General features: G+C 41.3%; 1 protein-coding gene across 2 annotated transcripts in view; it reads right to left on the reverse strand.

Annotated features, from left to right (window-relative positions):
• The window catches only part of fam102bb (family with sequence similarity 102 member Bb), a 30,532-nt gene extending 14,667 nt beyond the window's left edge, over nucleotides 1-15,865 (reverse strand). Inside the window, exons 1-8 of one of the 2 annotated variants that reach the window (XM_022206744.2) lie at nucleotides 15,603-15,865; nucleotides 7,771-7,891; nucleotides 5,996-6,025; nucleotides 5,430-5,546; nucleotides 4,974-5,020; nucleotides 4,009-4,103; nucleotides 1,176-1,274; nucleotides 108-330 (exon numbers count right to left, since the gene is read on the reverse strand). In XM_022206744.2, coding sequence (XP_022062436.2) covers nucleotides 108-330; nucleotides 1,176-1,274; nucleotides 4,009-4,103; nucleotides 4,974-5,020; nucleotides 5,430-5,546; nucleotides 5,996-6,025; nucleotides 7,771-7,891; nucleotides 15,603-15,748 — 878 coding nt within the window. In that variant the 5' untranslated portion in view covers nucleotides 15,749-15,865. Of the gene's footprint in view, nucleotides 1-107; nucleotides 331-1,175; nucleotides 1,278-4,008; nucleotides 4,104-4,973; nucleotides 5,021-5,429; nucleotides 5,547-5,995; nucleotides 6,026-7,770; nucleotides 7,892-15,602 lie in introns of both variants that reach the window. The other variant, XM_022206743.2, reaches the window with a different exon arrangement.
• Between the last annotated feature and the right edge of the window lie 6 nt (nucleotides 15,866-15,871).

Raw genomic sequence — 15,871 nt, forward strand, 5'->3', positions numbered from 1 at the left:
GGTTATCTAGCATGGCTAGGCTAGACATCTGTATGTACCTTTCATAAATTGCATAAATAAAAAATCTTTTTGTGCTCCGTTTCTAACCCAACTACGCAAATACTCACCTATTTAGTCGTTCACAGGATGAGGCGCTCCGCACTGGTGTGCCCTGTGAGTTGCTGGAGGAGGCGGTGGGGTGTTCAGGCAGTGCCGGGCAGGGCCTGGACTCTCGCTCTTCATTAGGCTCTGGGATGCTTCCAATGCCGGTCGAAGCGCTGCCCACTGAATGGTTTCTCCGATGGCTGAACTCCGACATGCTGGAGGAGCGAGAGTGCCCTGTGCTGTAGCCTGAGAGAGATGGGCAGTGACTTCTATCTTACTTCATATGTTATCTCAGGAGTGCTTTGACATTTTCACATTTCATACATCAAGGCTTTGCTCTCTGAAAAATCAATCTTTGACCACCAGCTCTTTGCTCAGCTATCTCTGCTCCCACTAGACTCATGCAACTGATTTGTTTTGATTATGCACACATGAAAATCCAATAATTGCATCACTAATGGAAGACAGATACTGATTTATCGCCACACAATTCATGAATCAGTAATCAGCAATTCTTCTGAAGTATCGCACACTATTTTTTTCTGCTAAAATTTATTTTGCTGTCCAGCAGATTTGCAATTTGCAGTGCCTTTAATGAGTCAGCAGTGCGCCAGAGCAGCAGTGACACCGACAAACTCTTGTGCTGTTTGCAGGAAACTAGTTAAAACAAGAAACGTCTCAGGGCATCAGGTCACCGCAGCATGGAGAGCAAACATCCCACACATTAACGAAAGGTTTGAATAAATCCATCAAGAGTTGCATGTGGAAGGAAATACATTTTTAAATTCTATATGAGAGGGCCATTAGAGCTGTTCTCAGCGCATCTCTCCACTTCCTCTAATCTTTTATTACTGTCATCTGATCTGCCTGTAATGGAAAACCAAGCGGTAGGCCTGAACTGCACTGCTGGAGTGTCACTGGAAAATAATTGAATCACTTCCCAGCTCCTTAGTCAAGCGCTTTTCAGTCGACCTTACAGACCCCTATTTTTTATCCTAGTACGGAATGTTACAGACAAGCAAAGGTTTATGTAGTTTAAGCTTTGAATGTCTCATTTTAATTCCACTACTTTTTAAATGTCATACCCTTACCTGAGAGCTTGGATTGTTGGCTGGCGTAGCTGGATGTTCGGGAGTGGCCGCAGCCTCCCAGGTCGTCTGACACAACGGGACACTTCCCTTCTCGACTCTCTACTGGATTAAAAAGAACACACAGACCGGGGATGAGAAAGGCCTGAACTCTACAGATCTCTGTCGTAGTGCAACAAACTACAAAAACTTGGATAAACACCCCACATGTACAGCTTTTATCAAGACTCCTTCTACAGTTAGAATAATATTGTAGCTAATTCTGTCAATATTTTTGTATGGTACAGATAGTGATATTGAAATCAAAAGCAGAAACAGGTGAACAAAGTTACCCAATGTGTGTCTGAAGCGAAATAACTGTGCAGTCATAATAACACCACCACTCTGCACCTGGTTCCTTCTGCAAAATGTCAATTATATGTGTCAGAATCCTTTCCTGTTCTTTGCAGGTTAAACTGACACAAATAGAAACTTCAAGCCCCAGACGAAGTACGAAGTGAGATCTGTTGTGAGGCATGTTTTTGATTCAGACCGCACGCACGAACACAGCTTCTGTTTTGCTACACATACACTAACGCTACATTCCAAACAACCGGGATTGTGTTAGTGTCTATTGATTTGTGGTTCATCGCTCTCGACTAGCAGCATCTAAAACAACATTTAACTTCCCTCTCTGCCTCCCACACACCGTCCCTCAGTTTGGCATCTCTGAGTTAATGAATGAATCAGCACAGCTGACAGGTGTCACTTGTGCTCAGGGAAAAACTGACATATCTAGATGAATGTCAGGGAATCACAGGGGAGCTCTTGATGCGTTTCTATCACGGTATCAAGGCTGAGCTGTCTGAAAGCACATTTCAGTTTCATTTTAGAGTTCAGATGTCTGCGGCAATGGAAAATAAACACAATGCTAGAGATATTAACCCACATATGTGTGTATGTGTGTGTGTGTGGTTGTAACATTTTGTGATGAAACTGTAACTCTAAACTCTTCTTTTTGATCTTCCTCAAACGGAAGTAAAACTCTGTCCACAGAAACCTCTATACAACTGTATGTTTGTACCAGGTATGCCAGGATTACAGGCAGAAACAAGCAGTGTGTAAGTGTCTCTCACAACCTCTTTTAAAGATCACTTTAAAATGACAAACGTTACAAGTCTGCAAGATTCAAACATGCATGTATGAGTTATCACATATTTTTTGCCTTTATTATATATATAGGACAGCGGAGAGACAGACAGGAAACGTGGGTAGAAAAGTGGGGGAATGACCTGCAGTAAATGGCCGTTGGCTGGATTCAAACCCATGACTGCTGCGTCAGGGACTGTGGCCTCTGTTTATGGTTGGCCTGCTCAGCCAGCTGAGCACCTTATCACATATTTTTTTAAGTATTTGCCCTACAAGATACTAAATCAAAAATCTATACAACATTATGCCACAATCGCTTATAAATGACCAGGCTTCCCTCTTAAACTAATACTTCTCTCACACACAAAACGCACCTACAGCGACTCTGCAAAGATGCACAGCCCAGACATGATGAGGACGACAGGAAAGAGCATCGTCACAGAAATGCACTCGTAGTGAGCACATGCAAACACACCAACCCCCCTCAGACATACTTGCACACAGTTCTATTTTTAACCATATAGGAGCCTCCAGGGTCAGAGCAGATTGTAGTTAACCTAAAAGAGAGCTAGTTTAAATTATACATGAAAGAGCTCCGCTGCTCTCTGAAGCTACCAGGAAGAACAAGCATTCAACACTGCAATGTGTTCACACATGAACACACAAACTGAACAGGGGAGAGGAGGAGGAGGAGGGGGATGAAGGGAAGCAGAAGGGGACAGCTGGAAGAGCAACATTGTAACAGTAGAAGGTAGATTAGTAGTTATTCGAAGCACAGGGATGGCTGTGCTGTACTCACATCATGTCTCGCATAGAAAAGGATGCTACAGTAATAAGCGATACTTGTCTTGACGTGACGACCTGCAATATGTTGATCATCTGCAGCTTTTCTAACCAGTGTGAACACATCACTGACAAACCACGAAAAACGCTGAAAAAAACAAAACAAACATAAATTGCCCCCACCAGTCTTACTATAAATGTCAGTTGGTAAACTCAGGAACGCATGAGGATTTTCTTCTAGCCTGCTAGTTATTCACCCACTGACAACTTTTAATAATGTAGAGCAGCAGCAGGAGATGGTGGGTCATGTTAGCAGCAAGGGCTAAGCGTGGATTCATGTGTTGGCAAGGACATGTGTGCAGTGGAACATAGAGGAAAGCAGGTAGAAGGTTATGGTATTTTCATAAGCAGAGCACATTTGTCTGCAGTAAGTTGTCTTAAAGGGATAATTAAAAATAGTTCAATGAATTTAACACTAAATATAGCAAAAGTACTATTTATAATGGGTTACACTCTCCCCTTGTTTGAAGTCAGACAGTAAATTTGGATTATAACTACTCTTTGGATTGTATTTGATAGCAGAATAGAAACTAATGTAATGAGGTGGTGTTGTACACTTTGAGCTTTCCTGACAGAGCATGATACCGATACAGCTAAAAGGAAGCACTGTTTCAGCCTTGTGACTGCAAACTAAAATGCTGCAAGGCTCCTGAAACATCCATGTTATTTATCGGAGCTTAGAAGAGCAAAGGATAGTGGATAGTGGTCAGGTGGTAACTGTTAGATAAATATTGCTCCACAAACACAGAAGTAGGACAAAACAGTTCAACTCAAGCGTGCTCCGTCAGCTGCCTGTGAACGTTCGGAAAAAGCCAGTGAGATGACCAAGCAGGGCTGGAGTGGAAGGTGGCGTGATTGGTCTCACCAGAACAGCCTTTCTGTGAGTCGCCTCCCTTCCTCTCCTCCAGCAGGCTCTCTCCATCAGTCTGGATGCCGATCACTGTGGCTGTGGAGGGAGGGCTGACGACAGAGAAAAGACAATGTGGCTTTATTTTCTCTCTTGTATGCCATTGTGTCAGTCATTTAAATTTTAAAAACTATGCAAAGACAAATCAACGTAGAGGAAGAAACAGAACATTTGGAATAATAAAAGGAAAGGCCGCTTGAGTGATTAAATTGAAAATACGGTAAATTGGAATTACATTTAGCTAGGCTAAAGGTGAACATACAGTAGAGTCTGTGTTCAAATACACACTAAGATAGAAGATACAGTCTATTGAATAATTTTGAGGTCAAATTCTACCCTTGGGTAAAGCAGCGTTTCTCTCTCTGTGGCGCAGAGTATTTCTTTTAGAAGAACAACAACCTAATATGTTTTATTTGCAAAATGAAATGAGTCAATGCTTTTAGCATGTAAATCTGATTAGCTAACCGTTACTTAGGCTTTCATAATCTTGTGTCATTGATTTCCGTGATACCATCCCAGTCTGACGAAGCACAATGCTGACCTCTGTAAGCACCTACAGCTAGAGTTCCCTGAACAGCTCCCATACAGTCAGCAGCAGACTACAGCTACACATTTAATGCCATAGTGTTGTAGAAATGTTCAAAAAGGAGAGCATGAAGAGCGAATCAATACGCAGCCGTTCCAAGAGAACAAAGACGCTTTAAAATACAGGCGGTAAAGGTCAGTGGGTTGGTTTAGGTTCCCTCGGGGCATTGTAAATATCCATGTTGAGTGTGTCAAGTGTCTGCTTTTAGTCCTCAAACTTTGGTTTTTAAGTCGTTTCCCTATTCAGTCAAAATTATACAGTCAGGAACCTTAACTGACAGACAAGTTAGCTGATTAGAAATTAAACTGTAGTGCAGAAAGATGTCGCTTTAACTTACGTTTTAAAACAGGGGTCCCCTGACATGAGCTGTGTACTGATGATAACCTAATAAAACAGACAGACAACAAAGAATTATTAGTTTCTTTAGCATTTAATTGCAGTCTCATTAACTTTTGACTTCCACTGGAGCTCTTGCTACACATGAACTTAAGCAAAGGAAAATGTGAATCCCCCGATTAACGCAAAATGTCAGGCGAGGTTTTGAAGAAATGGAGCAGCTAATTTGTGTAGGAAGACTCAGAGAATCAGAGTTTTCCTTTTGTTTTCAACAGGTGATACTGCTTGGCTTTTTCTGCCCCAGTGAACCAGTGGCACCTGGCCATTGCTAAACGTGTATGCAAAAACCTTTCCAACATGTAGTTCCTGGATGAGAAAATACCATGCTTGTATTCAAAACACCAAGGTATCCTCTGAGTGAAGTCAAATCAGACTGCTGCCTGTGAATCAATGTTACCTTGAGAATGGAGTTGTCCTGGCGAGTATTTTTGGTATCATAGCCTTCCAGCAGACATCTGCGGGTTGTATTCCCTGAGCCGGCAAATTCTGCTAAATTCAGATCTGCAAAACCAAGCTGAAGGAGAAAGAATGACACTGGGTGAACTTTGTTTTCTCTCAGGGGACTGATCTTTTTCCTGGTCAGCAATGTGACGATCTCTGGATGAAAAATGACAGCAAGCAGGACGTGAGACAAAGAAACTGAACAATATTAACTTAAAGCTCATTTTTTTCCTCCAGCGACAGACTGGCAATCTTGTGACATGTTAATGTTAGAGAGAATGGATTGGGACTAATGTAGTGTAGAAACTAGGAGGTTTTGTGTGCTCAGCAGATAATTACTTTCAAACAATGTATCCCAGAATACATAACATAATGAGCCAACCTGCAGGCAGTGCAGGCCATCTGTTTGCTACAGGCTCACAAAGCTTTCTGCATCAACATGGCTGATTACTGTAAATCTAGGTGACCTGGAGGTCACTTTGAGGCATGGGGGTGGGAAAACAGAAGCGTGTGAGGAGTTACCTTTGCAAATGCCTTTCCCCCCTTCAGCTCCTGAAGAAGAGAAGCATAAACATTTGAATTACGACATTACCTCCAAATCTTCAATGACACTTTATAGAGCACAGTTAGGCTAAAAGATTACATCAGTTCAGGCACATTTGAAGGTCAGCTAATACTTGGATGGGAAAAGTTTTTTTAAATTTTATTAAAACAATTTGGCTCAGTACAGATCAATTCATGCTGTCACTATAAAAGTTACTGAACTCAAAGCTAATTTGTGATTAATTTAAAACAGTAAAAGTGCTCTACTTTCCATCAGCAGAAAAACACAAATGTGACAGGGAGAAATGTTGGATCCAAACAGCAGTGAGAAGAAGCTGCTGAAATATTTTACATCTCAAAATACTGCTAGAGTACTGGTAGAAGTGCACCAGGTATCAATTAAGACAAAATAATTAAAGCTTTTTCTGATTGCTTGGCATGCTTGGTGTCCTAAAACACATGGCAGCACATACTAGAAATAGATGACGGATACACTGTGGATACATAGAGCAAATGTCATCATTTAGACCAGGGGTGGTAATAACATTAATAATAATAGTAATAATAATAATAATAATACTACAAGAGCCTTTCTTGACACCCAAGGTCACTTAAAGGGGTGTCAAACTCATTTTAGTTCAAAGGCCACATCCAGCCCAACTTTATCCTACGTGGGCGGACCAGTAAAATAATAGCATAATAATATTTCACATTTATGGAACTATCTTTTTACAAAATGGTATGAACAGCTGAAATTTCTGAAGAAAAATGAGTGCAATTTCAAATGTGTTATGCCTCATTTTATCAGTTACACATTACAACTTACAGATCACAGTGTATCTGGAACTGAACAATGTAATATTTCACTTTATGATCAAAACAACTCGTCAGGATTGAGAGATTATTATAAATTTACACTCATTTCCACATCTGTGTAGTAATCCTGACCTCCTGAACTGACACACCACACAAACTAAAATGGGAACTATTAAGGAAAAGGTTAAGTTATCCTCCTAACTTGTAAATGCATAAAATTTATACATAAAAATAGCTCAAAAGTTGTGACAGTGCATGAACAATAGGGTTCTACCAAACCAAACTCTGTTGTACTGAAGCTGCTGACTAACATTATATTGCACAATGTTCAGTGTCTTTACATATTTCCACAGTAAATATCCATTTTCAAAAAACTATATTCTTCAGCATTCAAATGTGTATGAAGCAGTATTTTCTATTAAGTAGGTTTACTGACTGTTTTATTTGCTCCTGTTTTTTTACACTTAAAGTCATCCTGTGGGCCAGACTGAACCCTCAAGCAGGCCGGTTTAGGCCCACAGGCTGTATGCTTGCCACCCCTGATTTAGACTTATTCTCATTTCTTTTATTTACTTCTATTCGTGTCCCTTTTACCATTAAAACTGCATCATATCAAATGATGTAACTGAACAGAGCACAGACATACTTAATGCTAGAGCAGCTAGCAAAAAAAAGAGTGTCAAAAGGTTTCACAATGATGAGTCAGTTTTCATTGGACTGCTGTGTTTGCTAGCTGCTGTTTTAGAGTTCACATTCCACTCTCAAGTTTCAATCTGGCACTTAAAAATGTACATACTGGGTGTCAGAATTTAACACAGCACTTTTAGGAGCACAGATGACAAGCTCTTCTTTATTGCAACCTCACCTTTACTTATTTTTTACTGATTAGGCATGATATCCTTACCTGACACATCTTTTACAGTTGCCACATACTGTACCTTTCTGACGGACACGCGGCACACACAGGGGTCCAGGACACCCGTCCCTGCACTGGCGCTCATCTTGCAGGGGAAAGAGAAGCGCCTCCTCCATCGAACACAGTTGGCCTGCACTGGCTCCCTGCAAAGATAAATCACCAAGATCTAGACCATCTTGAAGCTCTCTCTGAGGTCAGAAATCATTCTTTTGTTTGTGTGCATGGTGTCTCTAATAAGTAGCCTAGCCGCGCTAGACCCATGTTCTGAAGGCACAAGGGTCTAGGGAAGCTCGACAGGGAGGGAGGCGGGCTAAAAGGTTGTCTTTCAAATCACTCTGCAGCAGTTGGGTAGGTATACAACCAATCAGCGCAACGAATAGGCTGACGGAGTTCCTAGAGCGCCGGCGGATTGTGGCTAAGTCCCATTAGCTTCCCAACCAGCGGAGCCAACTGGTATATTAAGGATTTGCCATATCCCGTCGGCATAAGTCCAAATACGTCTTTCTTCTCAATGAAACACTTCAGTGCCGTCCTTTGTTTATCTTTCAAGTTAAATTTTAGCTTCAAATCTTTAAGGGCTGTGGCCAAAGCCGAGTGGAAAGATAACTGTTTATTGTGCGCTGGTTGTTTCGGTCAGAATCGTCGCGCCTCTGTCGTCATGTCCGCCTTCTGACTCTACATTTCATGGTGATTGGTCCGGCCAGTTTTAGGAGAATCCAGCCTCGAGCCTTATGGAGGGTAACTAGACCCACCCTGGCAGAGAATTAAATTGCCGTGGGTTGTCTAGTGCGGCTAGGCTATCTAATAAGTTCTAATTGACAACGAAACTTTACCACAGGTTCAGATAATTGTGTTAGATCTGAATTAGTAGCAACGGGTGCAAACACTAGCATAATTCAGCATTTTAACCCCTGCTGAATCAGTGTTTAGCTTGATATCCAGAATCACAATGCATCATATTTTATACATCCGTCCATCATCTATACACCGCTTAATCCTCATTAGGGTGGCAGGAACCTATCCCAGCTAATTTAGGGTGAAGGAACGAGACACCCTGGACAGGTCACCAATCTATCACAGGGCTGCACATAGACACAAACAGTCACACTAGCATTCACAACTACAGACAATTTAAAATCACCAATTAACCTCAGCATGTTTTTGGACTGTAGGAGGAAGCCGGAGAACCCAGAGAAAACCCACACATGCTCAGGGAGAACATGGAAATTTCGTGCAGAAAGATCCCAGGAAGGCCAGGATGCTAATCTTCTAGCTTCAAGGTGAAAGTGTTAACCCCCCACCCCCACCCCACCCCCACCAGCCCCCATATTCTACACATTTCTACAATAAATTATAAATGAACACACAAGAACACTGAACTGAGCTTTTTTGTTAAATTGTTGCCGCCGCTGCTGCTTTTGTGTAATCCAAAAAAAAAAAATTATTTGAGAAAGAAATGTTAGTATTCCTAAGAGCAAGTTATGATAAAGCCAACACAAAGGTATTTCATTGTTAATAATTTCATGACATTTTGAGCAACACCCAGCCCAAGCAAGACCATTTAGCTGGACTGTGTGTTTTTGTTTCTTGTTTCTTGCTGTGTACTTTACTGCCACTGAACTGACTGGAAACAATATTTTGGCTGCAACATTTTTTCAGCTTAAAGTTGGATTCAGACTGTAGAAGCCATATTTCATTTTATTTTTGTTTTTGTAATTTCTCACCCACGACCCCAGGGGGCTGTATTTCTTTACCTGAGGCTGATGGCCTGGGCAGAATGAAGGTACTTAAATGATTGTGTGATTTGGTTCAGGTGTTGTTGGACAGAAAGAGAGGCATAGAGTTTTCGACTGTGCTCGACTTGTTGCGTTTTAATATTTTCTTTATGAACAAGTTTTAGTTATGGGTAAGATCGACAATAAAAAATTGGGATTATTTCGACTCTTAAGAATCCGTCTATTTAAAATAGAGGGCACGTCAAAACTCTCGACCCGCTTTCCACAACCAGTAGGGCTAAGTAGAGGACATAGCCACTACAATTTAGGTCGAAAACTTTCTCGGCCTGGGCAGAATGAAGGTACTTAAGTGATTTGGTGCAGGTGTTGTTGGACAGAAAGAGAGGCATACAGTTTTCGACTGTGCTAGACTTGTTGCGTTTTATTTTGTTTATGAACAAGTTTTAGTTACGGGTAAGATCGACAATAAAAATTGGGATTATTTCAACTCTTAAGAATCTGTTTGTTTATTAAAAATTGAGCGCGCGTCAAAACTCTTGACCAGCTATCCACAACCAGTAGGGCTAAGTAGAGGACATAGCCACTACCAAGATGATAAAAGCCTTGAATTTTGTTCCACCTATTGAAACTGATGTTTAGTGCCTTAGTTTAATTTATTTTTCTAACTTGGTGTGTTGTTCTGATTCAGAGTTCATTCTAATTTTTATTTTACAAATTGTATTTATTTTAATCCATAGAAAAGCTACATTTGTTAAGCTCAAGCTCTTCCTAATAACCAAGAACAGGCTGCTATGGCTTCAGTTGTGAGTGGAATATGTTGCACCTGTTGTCTGCCATTAAACATTATTTGCCAATTCATAATACATTCTCATCTCTTAAATTTAATAATTAACATTTAATGTTAAAATTTAGATAAATAAATAATGCTACAAAGTGAATAGAGGGCTTCAGATTGACCTGTGATACTACTTCCAGCGATCTGATGTGAGCTTCCTCATCAAACAATGACTTTCACTAGCGGTGGTTCATTTTTATGGACAAAAACCACTCATCATCCCTGATTAAATGAAAACAACTTCATGTCATTAATTTTAATATCACTGTTACATAACAAATAAAGCCACATGAGTTGAATGAGTACTGGATTAGCAATCCCCACATCTCTTCCCTGCTTGAGGGCACTGATTCCAGCTGCCAGTACAAGCTTATGTGCTTAACCTCAGATTTTTCTCCAACTTAATAGCCAGGCTAATTATTTACAATCTAGTTTTCACATATTGATTGATTTGACTAATGAATCCAGAGGCTACAGAGGCAGGTGTGCTATGTATTGGCATGCGAGTAACAAAGAAACCCACATCGTCCACCATGTAGAGGGTAAAATGATGCGAGTTGTAGCCGGCTCTCAGTAAACGGATGAGATGAAGTGAAAGAGAAAGACTATGCGTGGGCAGAATTACGATACCACAGATGGCCTCTCTTTCACTGGCGTCCTCTCCTCTCCCACTCACCTAACCGACTCCCATCTGTTAATGCAGCCTACACACCATTCATTTTACTGGATTTAGACAGAATCGGAGCCGACGGTTTTCAGCTCCGATTCTGAACAAATGAAAATGATGCAACAAGTAAAAAATCCGAGAGGGTCTGAAATGGTGAAATAAAGACACAGAGGCTGAGGGCTGCTGAGAAAATGTCATAAGGCAGGGAGTGTTAATGGCATGACTCTTAAATGATAAACAGAGTGTGCAGATCCTTGTTAAGATGCTTAAGAGTGCACATGCAGCCCTGCGTTTTGCACAGCATCCCTGCCTCACTAGAAATAAAAAGCAGCAGATGCGTGACTAATGTTTTACAAACGCTGACTTCATCCTGAGGTTGATAAATTTCGGAGAGTGAACTCCCACAGCCGGAGAGGGAACTCCCAGCCAGCTGGACACTGTGTGCTTCAGGAGTCTGGAGTTCATGCTCTGTGGCTCCCAGCACTTGTCAGCGCAAAATCCTGTTAGCGAGTGTGAGTAATCCTGGTTCTGAGGTTGTGTCTCTAATCTCACTGCATGGTTCAGATATCTTGTTAAACTACAGCTGGTCTCCTTTGAAAGGCAGCTGCACTCCGGCTCCAGACAGAAACACTTTCACAAACGCGTTGTTACACAGAAACCACATCCTTTTGACATGGTTTTGATGCATGTCTAGCAACAACAAAAAGATCAGAGCATAGGCACGGACAAGATGAGAGGAGGTAAATGTAACAAGGAAAACAGGCATTGGGTAGAAACAATGGTAAAGAACCGATGACAAGCCACACCAAAGGAAGAAAGGCTCATAAAACAGCAATCCACACTTCCCTTACGCTTGCAATTGGGAGGGAATCGAGTTTGGAGGTGAAAACAAACCAAAAAACTGCAGATGAATGCTATTTAACAGCAGTCAGACTTGTGATCTTGTCAGGTTGGGACATAAAACAACAAAGGATTGGAGTATAAAACAACCTAAACTGGACGGTTTTGAGCCAGAAGTTTATCTTTTGCTTTATAGTAATAAAAGAACTTCTTACAATCTTTCTTCATTTCAGTTTGATGAAACAACTGCAGCTGTAATAAAATGACCATACTGCCATGACCTCATGAAAACATCCTAGTTCAGACTGCCCAGCACAGACGGGACTTTTTACATGAACTACTTACTGTTGATCAAAAAGAAGGCTCGTTACATAATCAGGGTGAAGCCCTTAAATCCTAACAGCGTCACTCCAAAACAATGCTTCACCTAGCTTGCAGCTTTTTCAGACGTGGGAAATCTAAGATTGCTGCCTTCATCGATCCGTTCAAGTGATGCCATTCACACATAAGTTACTTTATGATCACATATACTATGACGGACAGAGCCAAAGAGCACGGAAACATCGTGTCTTGTGCTCTCCATGATGTCTGTACATGTTAGAGAGGGGCTGAAACAGAGTACAGAGGAGAGGATTGTCTTTGCTTGTCAGCACCTTCACAACGATATCAGTATTAGCAGGACACAGCAGGGTGGCACGAAATAACGGGTATTAGGTCATTTGAATACATCACATCTTGCAGCTTATTTAAAACTATTTCTATGTATATATGGGGCTCGGTGACACAGTTGAAGGTTTGTCAGGATCATTTTGTTTGTATCAGTTGATAGAGATGATTACTGATGCATTTTGACATATAAAGAAAAAGGTTTAACTTGAACCATAATCCTTTATTCTGAATGTATCTAAAGTCTATCTGTCAAGGTACACAATTAGTCATAATTTTAATGTTAAAACCAAAATAAAAGCACATAGAAATTAACAAATTCACACATTATTACTACGCGTTATGTGATGATCAGCGTACATTTTTCCTTCTGTGAATCTGTCTGTCTGTTAGCAGCATTACTCAAAAACAGACTCATAGATTTGCATGAAATTTTCAGGTTATGTCAGAAATGACACAAGGACCAAATGATTAGACTTTGGCAGTGATGTGGCTTATGGTCTGGATCCACGGATTTGCTTAAGATTTCTGTATCATTGCGAGACGGCAGCACCGCATCACTGTAACTGACAACAAATGAATGCTACGTCAGCTGTCTGCATCAATTCCTGCTGCCTGCTACATATTTCCTTCACACAATTTGGCATCCATACATAACGTACTCATGGATATCACACGCCTGAGCTCAGTCCAAGGTCATTATTTATTTAGTTTGTGGGTAGATCTATAATAAATGTCCAGATTCTATGTGCCGTGATTTCTGAGAACACAAATTGAGGATTGAACAGCCTTGGTGGAGTGCTTTTCTTGTTTTACAAGGAATTATCACTACTGGATAAACATTAAATAAGAAAGGCAAGTAAAACTCAGACGTGCCCCAGGAAACCAAAGCAAAGCTGAAGCACCGTGCCGAGGATAAGGTTCCTAATGACTGGACAGGGTGACACCTGATGGGAACCACACCGGCCTCCACCTGCACCCTGACACCAAGTCCATCATTCATCAGAACAAGAGTGCAACGCTTAGGAGGAGGTGGTCTGGTCTCAGGGTAGTGGGTGGCTTTTGACCAGGAAACCCAGCTAGGGAGGGGAACTACTGGTCCAGCAGAGGAACAAGTAGCAAGTAGCCCAGACATCTCAGATTGAAAACGGCAGCCACAAGAAAAGTGATGGAGGGCGAAGGGACTCCAGCATCCAAGATACAACAACAAGCTGTTTATGAGGCCAGGAGGGAGCACATTTGGGGTTTCTTAACCAAACTTTGTGGTGTTGCTGTGTGCTTTCATGGAGGTGAATCAAAGCTATCAAACTATCTCCTTATCAAACTATTTTTTTATTGCTGTTGATTTGATAGTGTCTATTGTCGATACATATTGCTACTGTTCTATCACACAGGACTAATACATGGACAATACTTTGCCAGCTTTAGATTCCCTCCTGCAGTGCTTTTTAAGCTTTGTGTCCCACTTACCAGGGTGACACTGAACAATAGACACAGGTCATTTCCTTTCATTCCTCACTATCCACTACTTCTTGTGAAAAACAGTTTTTTTTACGTTGCTCATATGTCCATATGGTTTGTTTTATGGGTTAGAAGACATATAACATGTGAAACAAGCAGTCAACATCACGGCCAAGCTTTTCCTCCTTGAAACTCAAAAGCACCTATGACACTGTTAAAAGCATAGATTCATACTTCAGGGGTTTCATACACTACCACTCAAAACTTTGGGTTCATCCAGACAATTTCATGTTTTCCATGAAAACTCACACTTTTATTCATGTGCTAACATAATTGCACAAGGGTTTTCTAATCATTCATTAGCCTTTCAACACCATTAGCTAACACAATGTAGCATTAGAACACAGGAGTGATGGTTGCTGGGAATGTTCCTCTATGGAGATATTCCATTAAAATCAGCTGTTTCCAGCTATAATAGTTATTTACCACAATAACAATGTTTACACTGGATTTCTGATTAATTTAATGTTGATCTTTGTTGAAAAAACTGTTTGTGTCACTTTTCTAAGTGACACAAACTTTTGAACAGTAGTGCATGTAAAGAGCCAATCCTGGCATCTTGCAGGGTTTCATTATTCTTCTTCAGATTCACCTTCCAGATCAATCATCTATGACTAAATTACCCTAATATTACAACATGGCATTGCAGTGCAGTTTCACATCGTTTGAGCAGAGTCAAAGGTGAGCTGGTGCGCTTGAGATGAAGCGACATAGGACAGATGGATGGAGATAAGGTGGGGACCTCTCTCCATCGGATCTGCACATATTTAACAAGAAGCACCAGTGTAGTTATAGCTAACATTTTTATGGGAGCAGGGGATTGCTTTCATTGGAAAACTGTAAAATAGTTAACTGACACATAGAGATGAGTTTCTCTGAGGTTAAATCAACAACCAGAGAGGGACTTTAGAGAAATAACCCTAAAGAAGATGCTATTTGTTCAGAATTTTTTTTTTACATTCTTCCCATTTATCTACAAGCAACTAAGTAAGAGAAATGAATCATGTGCTCTACCGCAAATGACTTCTAAGAGGTTTCCACTCTCTACTGTGTTGCATTTCCTGACTTAAATGTGGGTGGATAGACTCATCAATAGCAATCTGATTGAGCAACGCCTTCCTGCTGCTTCAGTCTCAACTTTACGACCGAACAGGGACCAAATGTGATCGGACTGATTCAACAGCAGAGAGCTACAGGAGTCAGGCTCAGCTTTATGGCTGTTGTGTGACTTGGTGGTTTCTCACAGCACAGAAATCAATTCCACAACCAGCGAGGAAGTAAGAACAGCGGCCAGATGTCGAAATGCAAACGACTGAACAGCACTGAGGGTCTCGTTTAACATTACGTCTCTGTGGAGCTGTTTGGACTGGTGGGGAAACTGCACATTAGCGTCGGCTGGAGGACAAAAATTAGCGCAACACCAAAAACATCACAGAGGAGGACAATTGACTGACGTTAGCTGGTTAGTTAGTCTGCTAGCTAATTAGCTAATAACGCTATCAACGCTTGTTAAGAGCACCGAGAGTTAAACTACAGACTAGAGGACCAGTGTGTTGTTTCTCTCTCCGTGTCAAAGTGAAACATCTCACCGAGAAGACTCCTCGGAGAAGCCGCCGTCCAGCAGCCGGACTTTACAGAAGAGGACACCGTTGACAAAAGGGACCGACGACAGCTCGTCCAGCTCAAAATCCACCTTGAACTTGAATTTCTTCTTCTTCATCATCATTAAATCCATACACGGGCTCAGTACTGTGGAGAAGATGCTGTGAGGTCGGCCGTTGCTGACATTACAGCCCCATTGTGTTGTGTTGTGGAGGATCAAGCTGCTGACACTCTGATTAGAGCAGCCAGGACCCAA

This window comes from Acanthochromis polyacanthus, chromosome 4 (genome assembly GCF_021347895.1).
Source record: "Acanthochromis polyacanthus isolate Apoly-LR-REF ecotype Palm Island chromosome 4, KAUST_Apoly_ChrSc, whole genome shotgun sequence".
In the NCBI taxonomy this organism is placed as follows: Eukaryota; Metazoa; Chordata; class Actinopteri; family Pomacentridae; genus Acanthochromis; species Acanthochromis polyacanthus.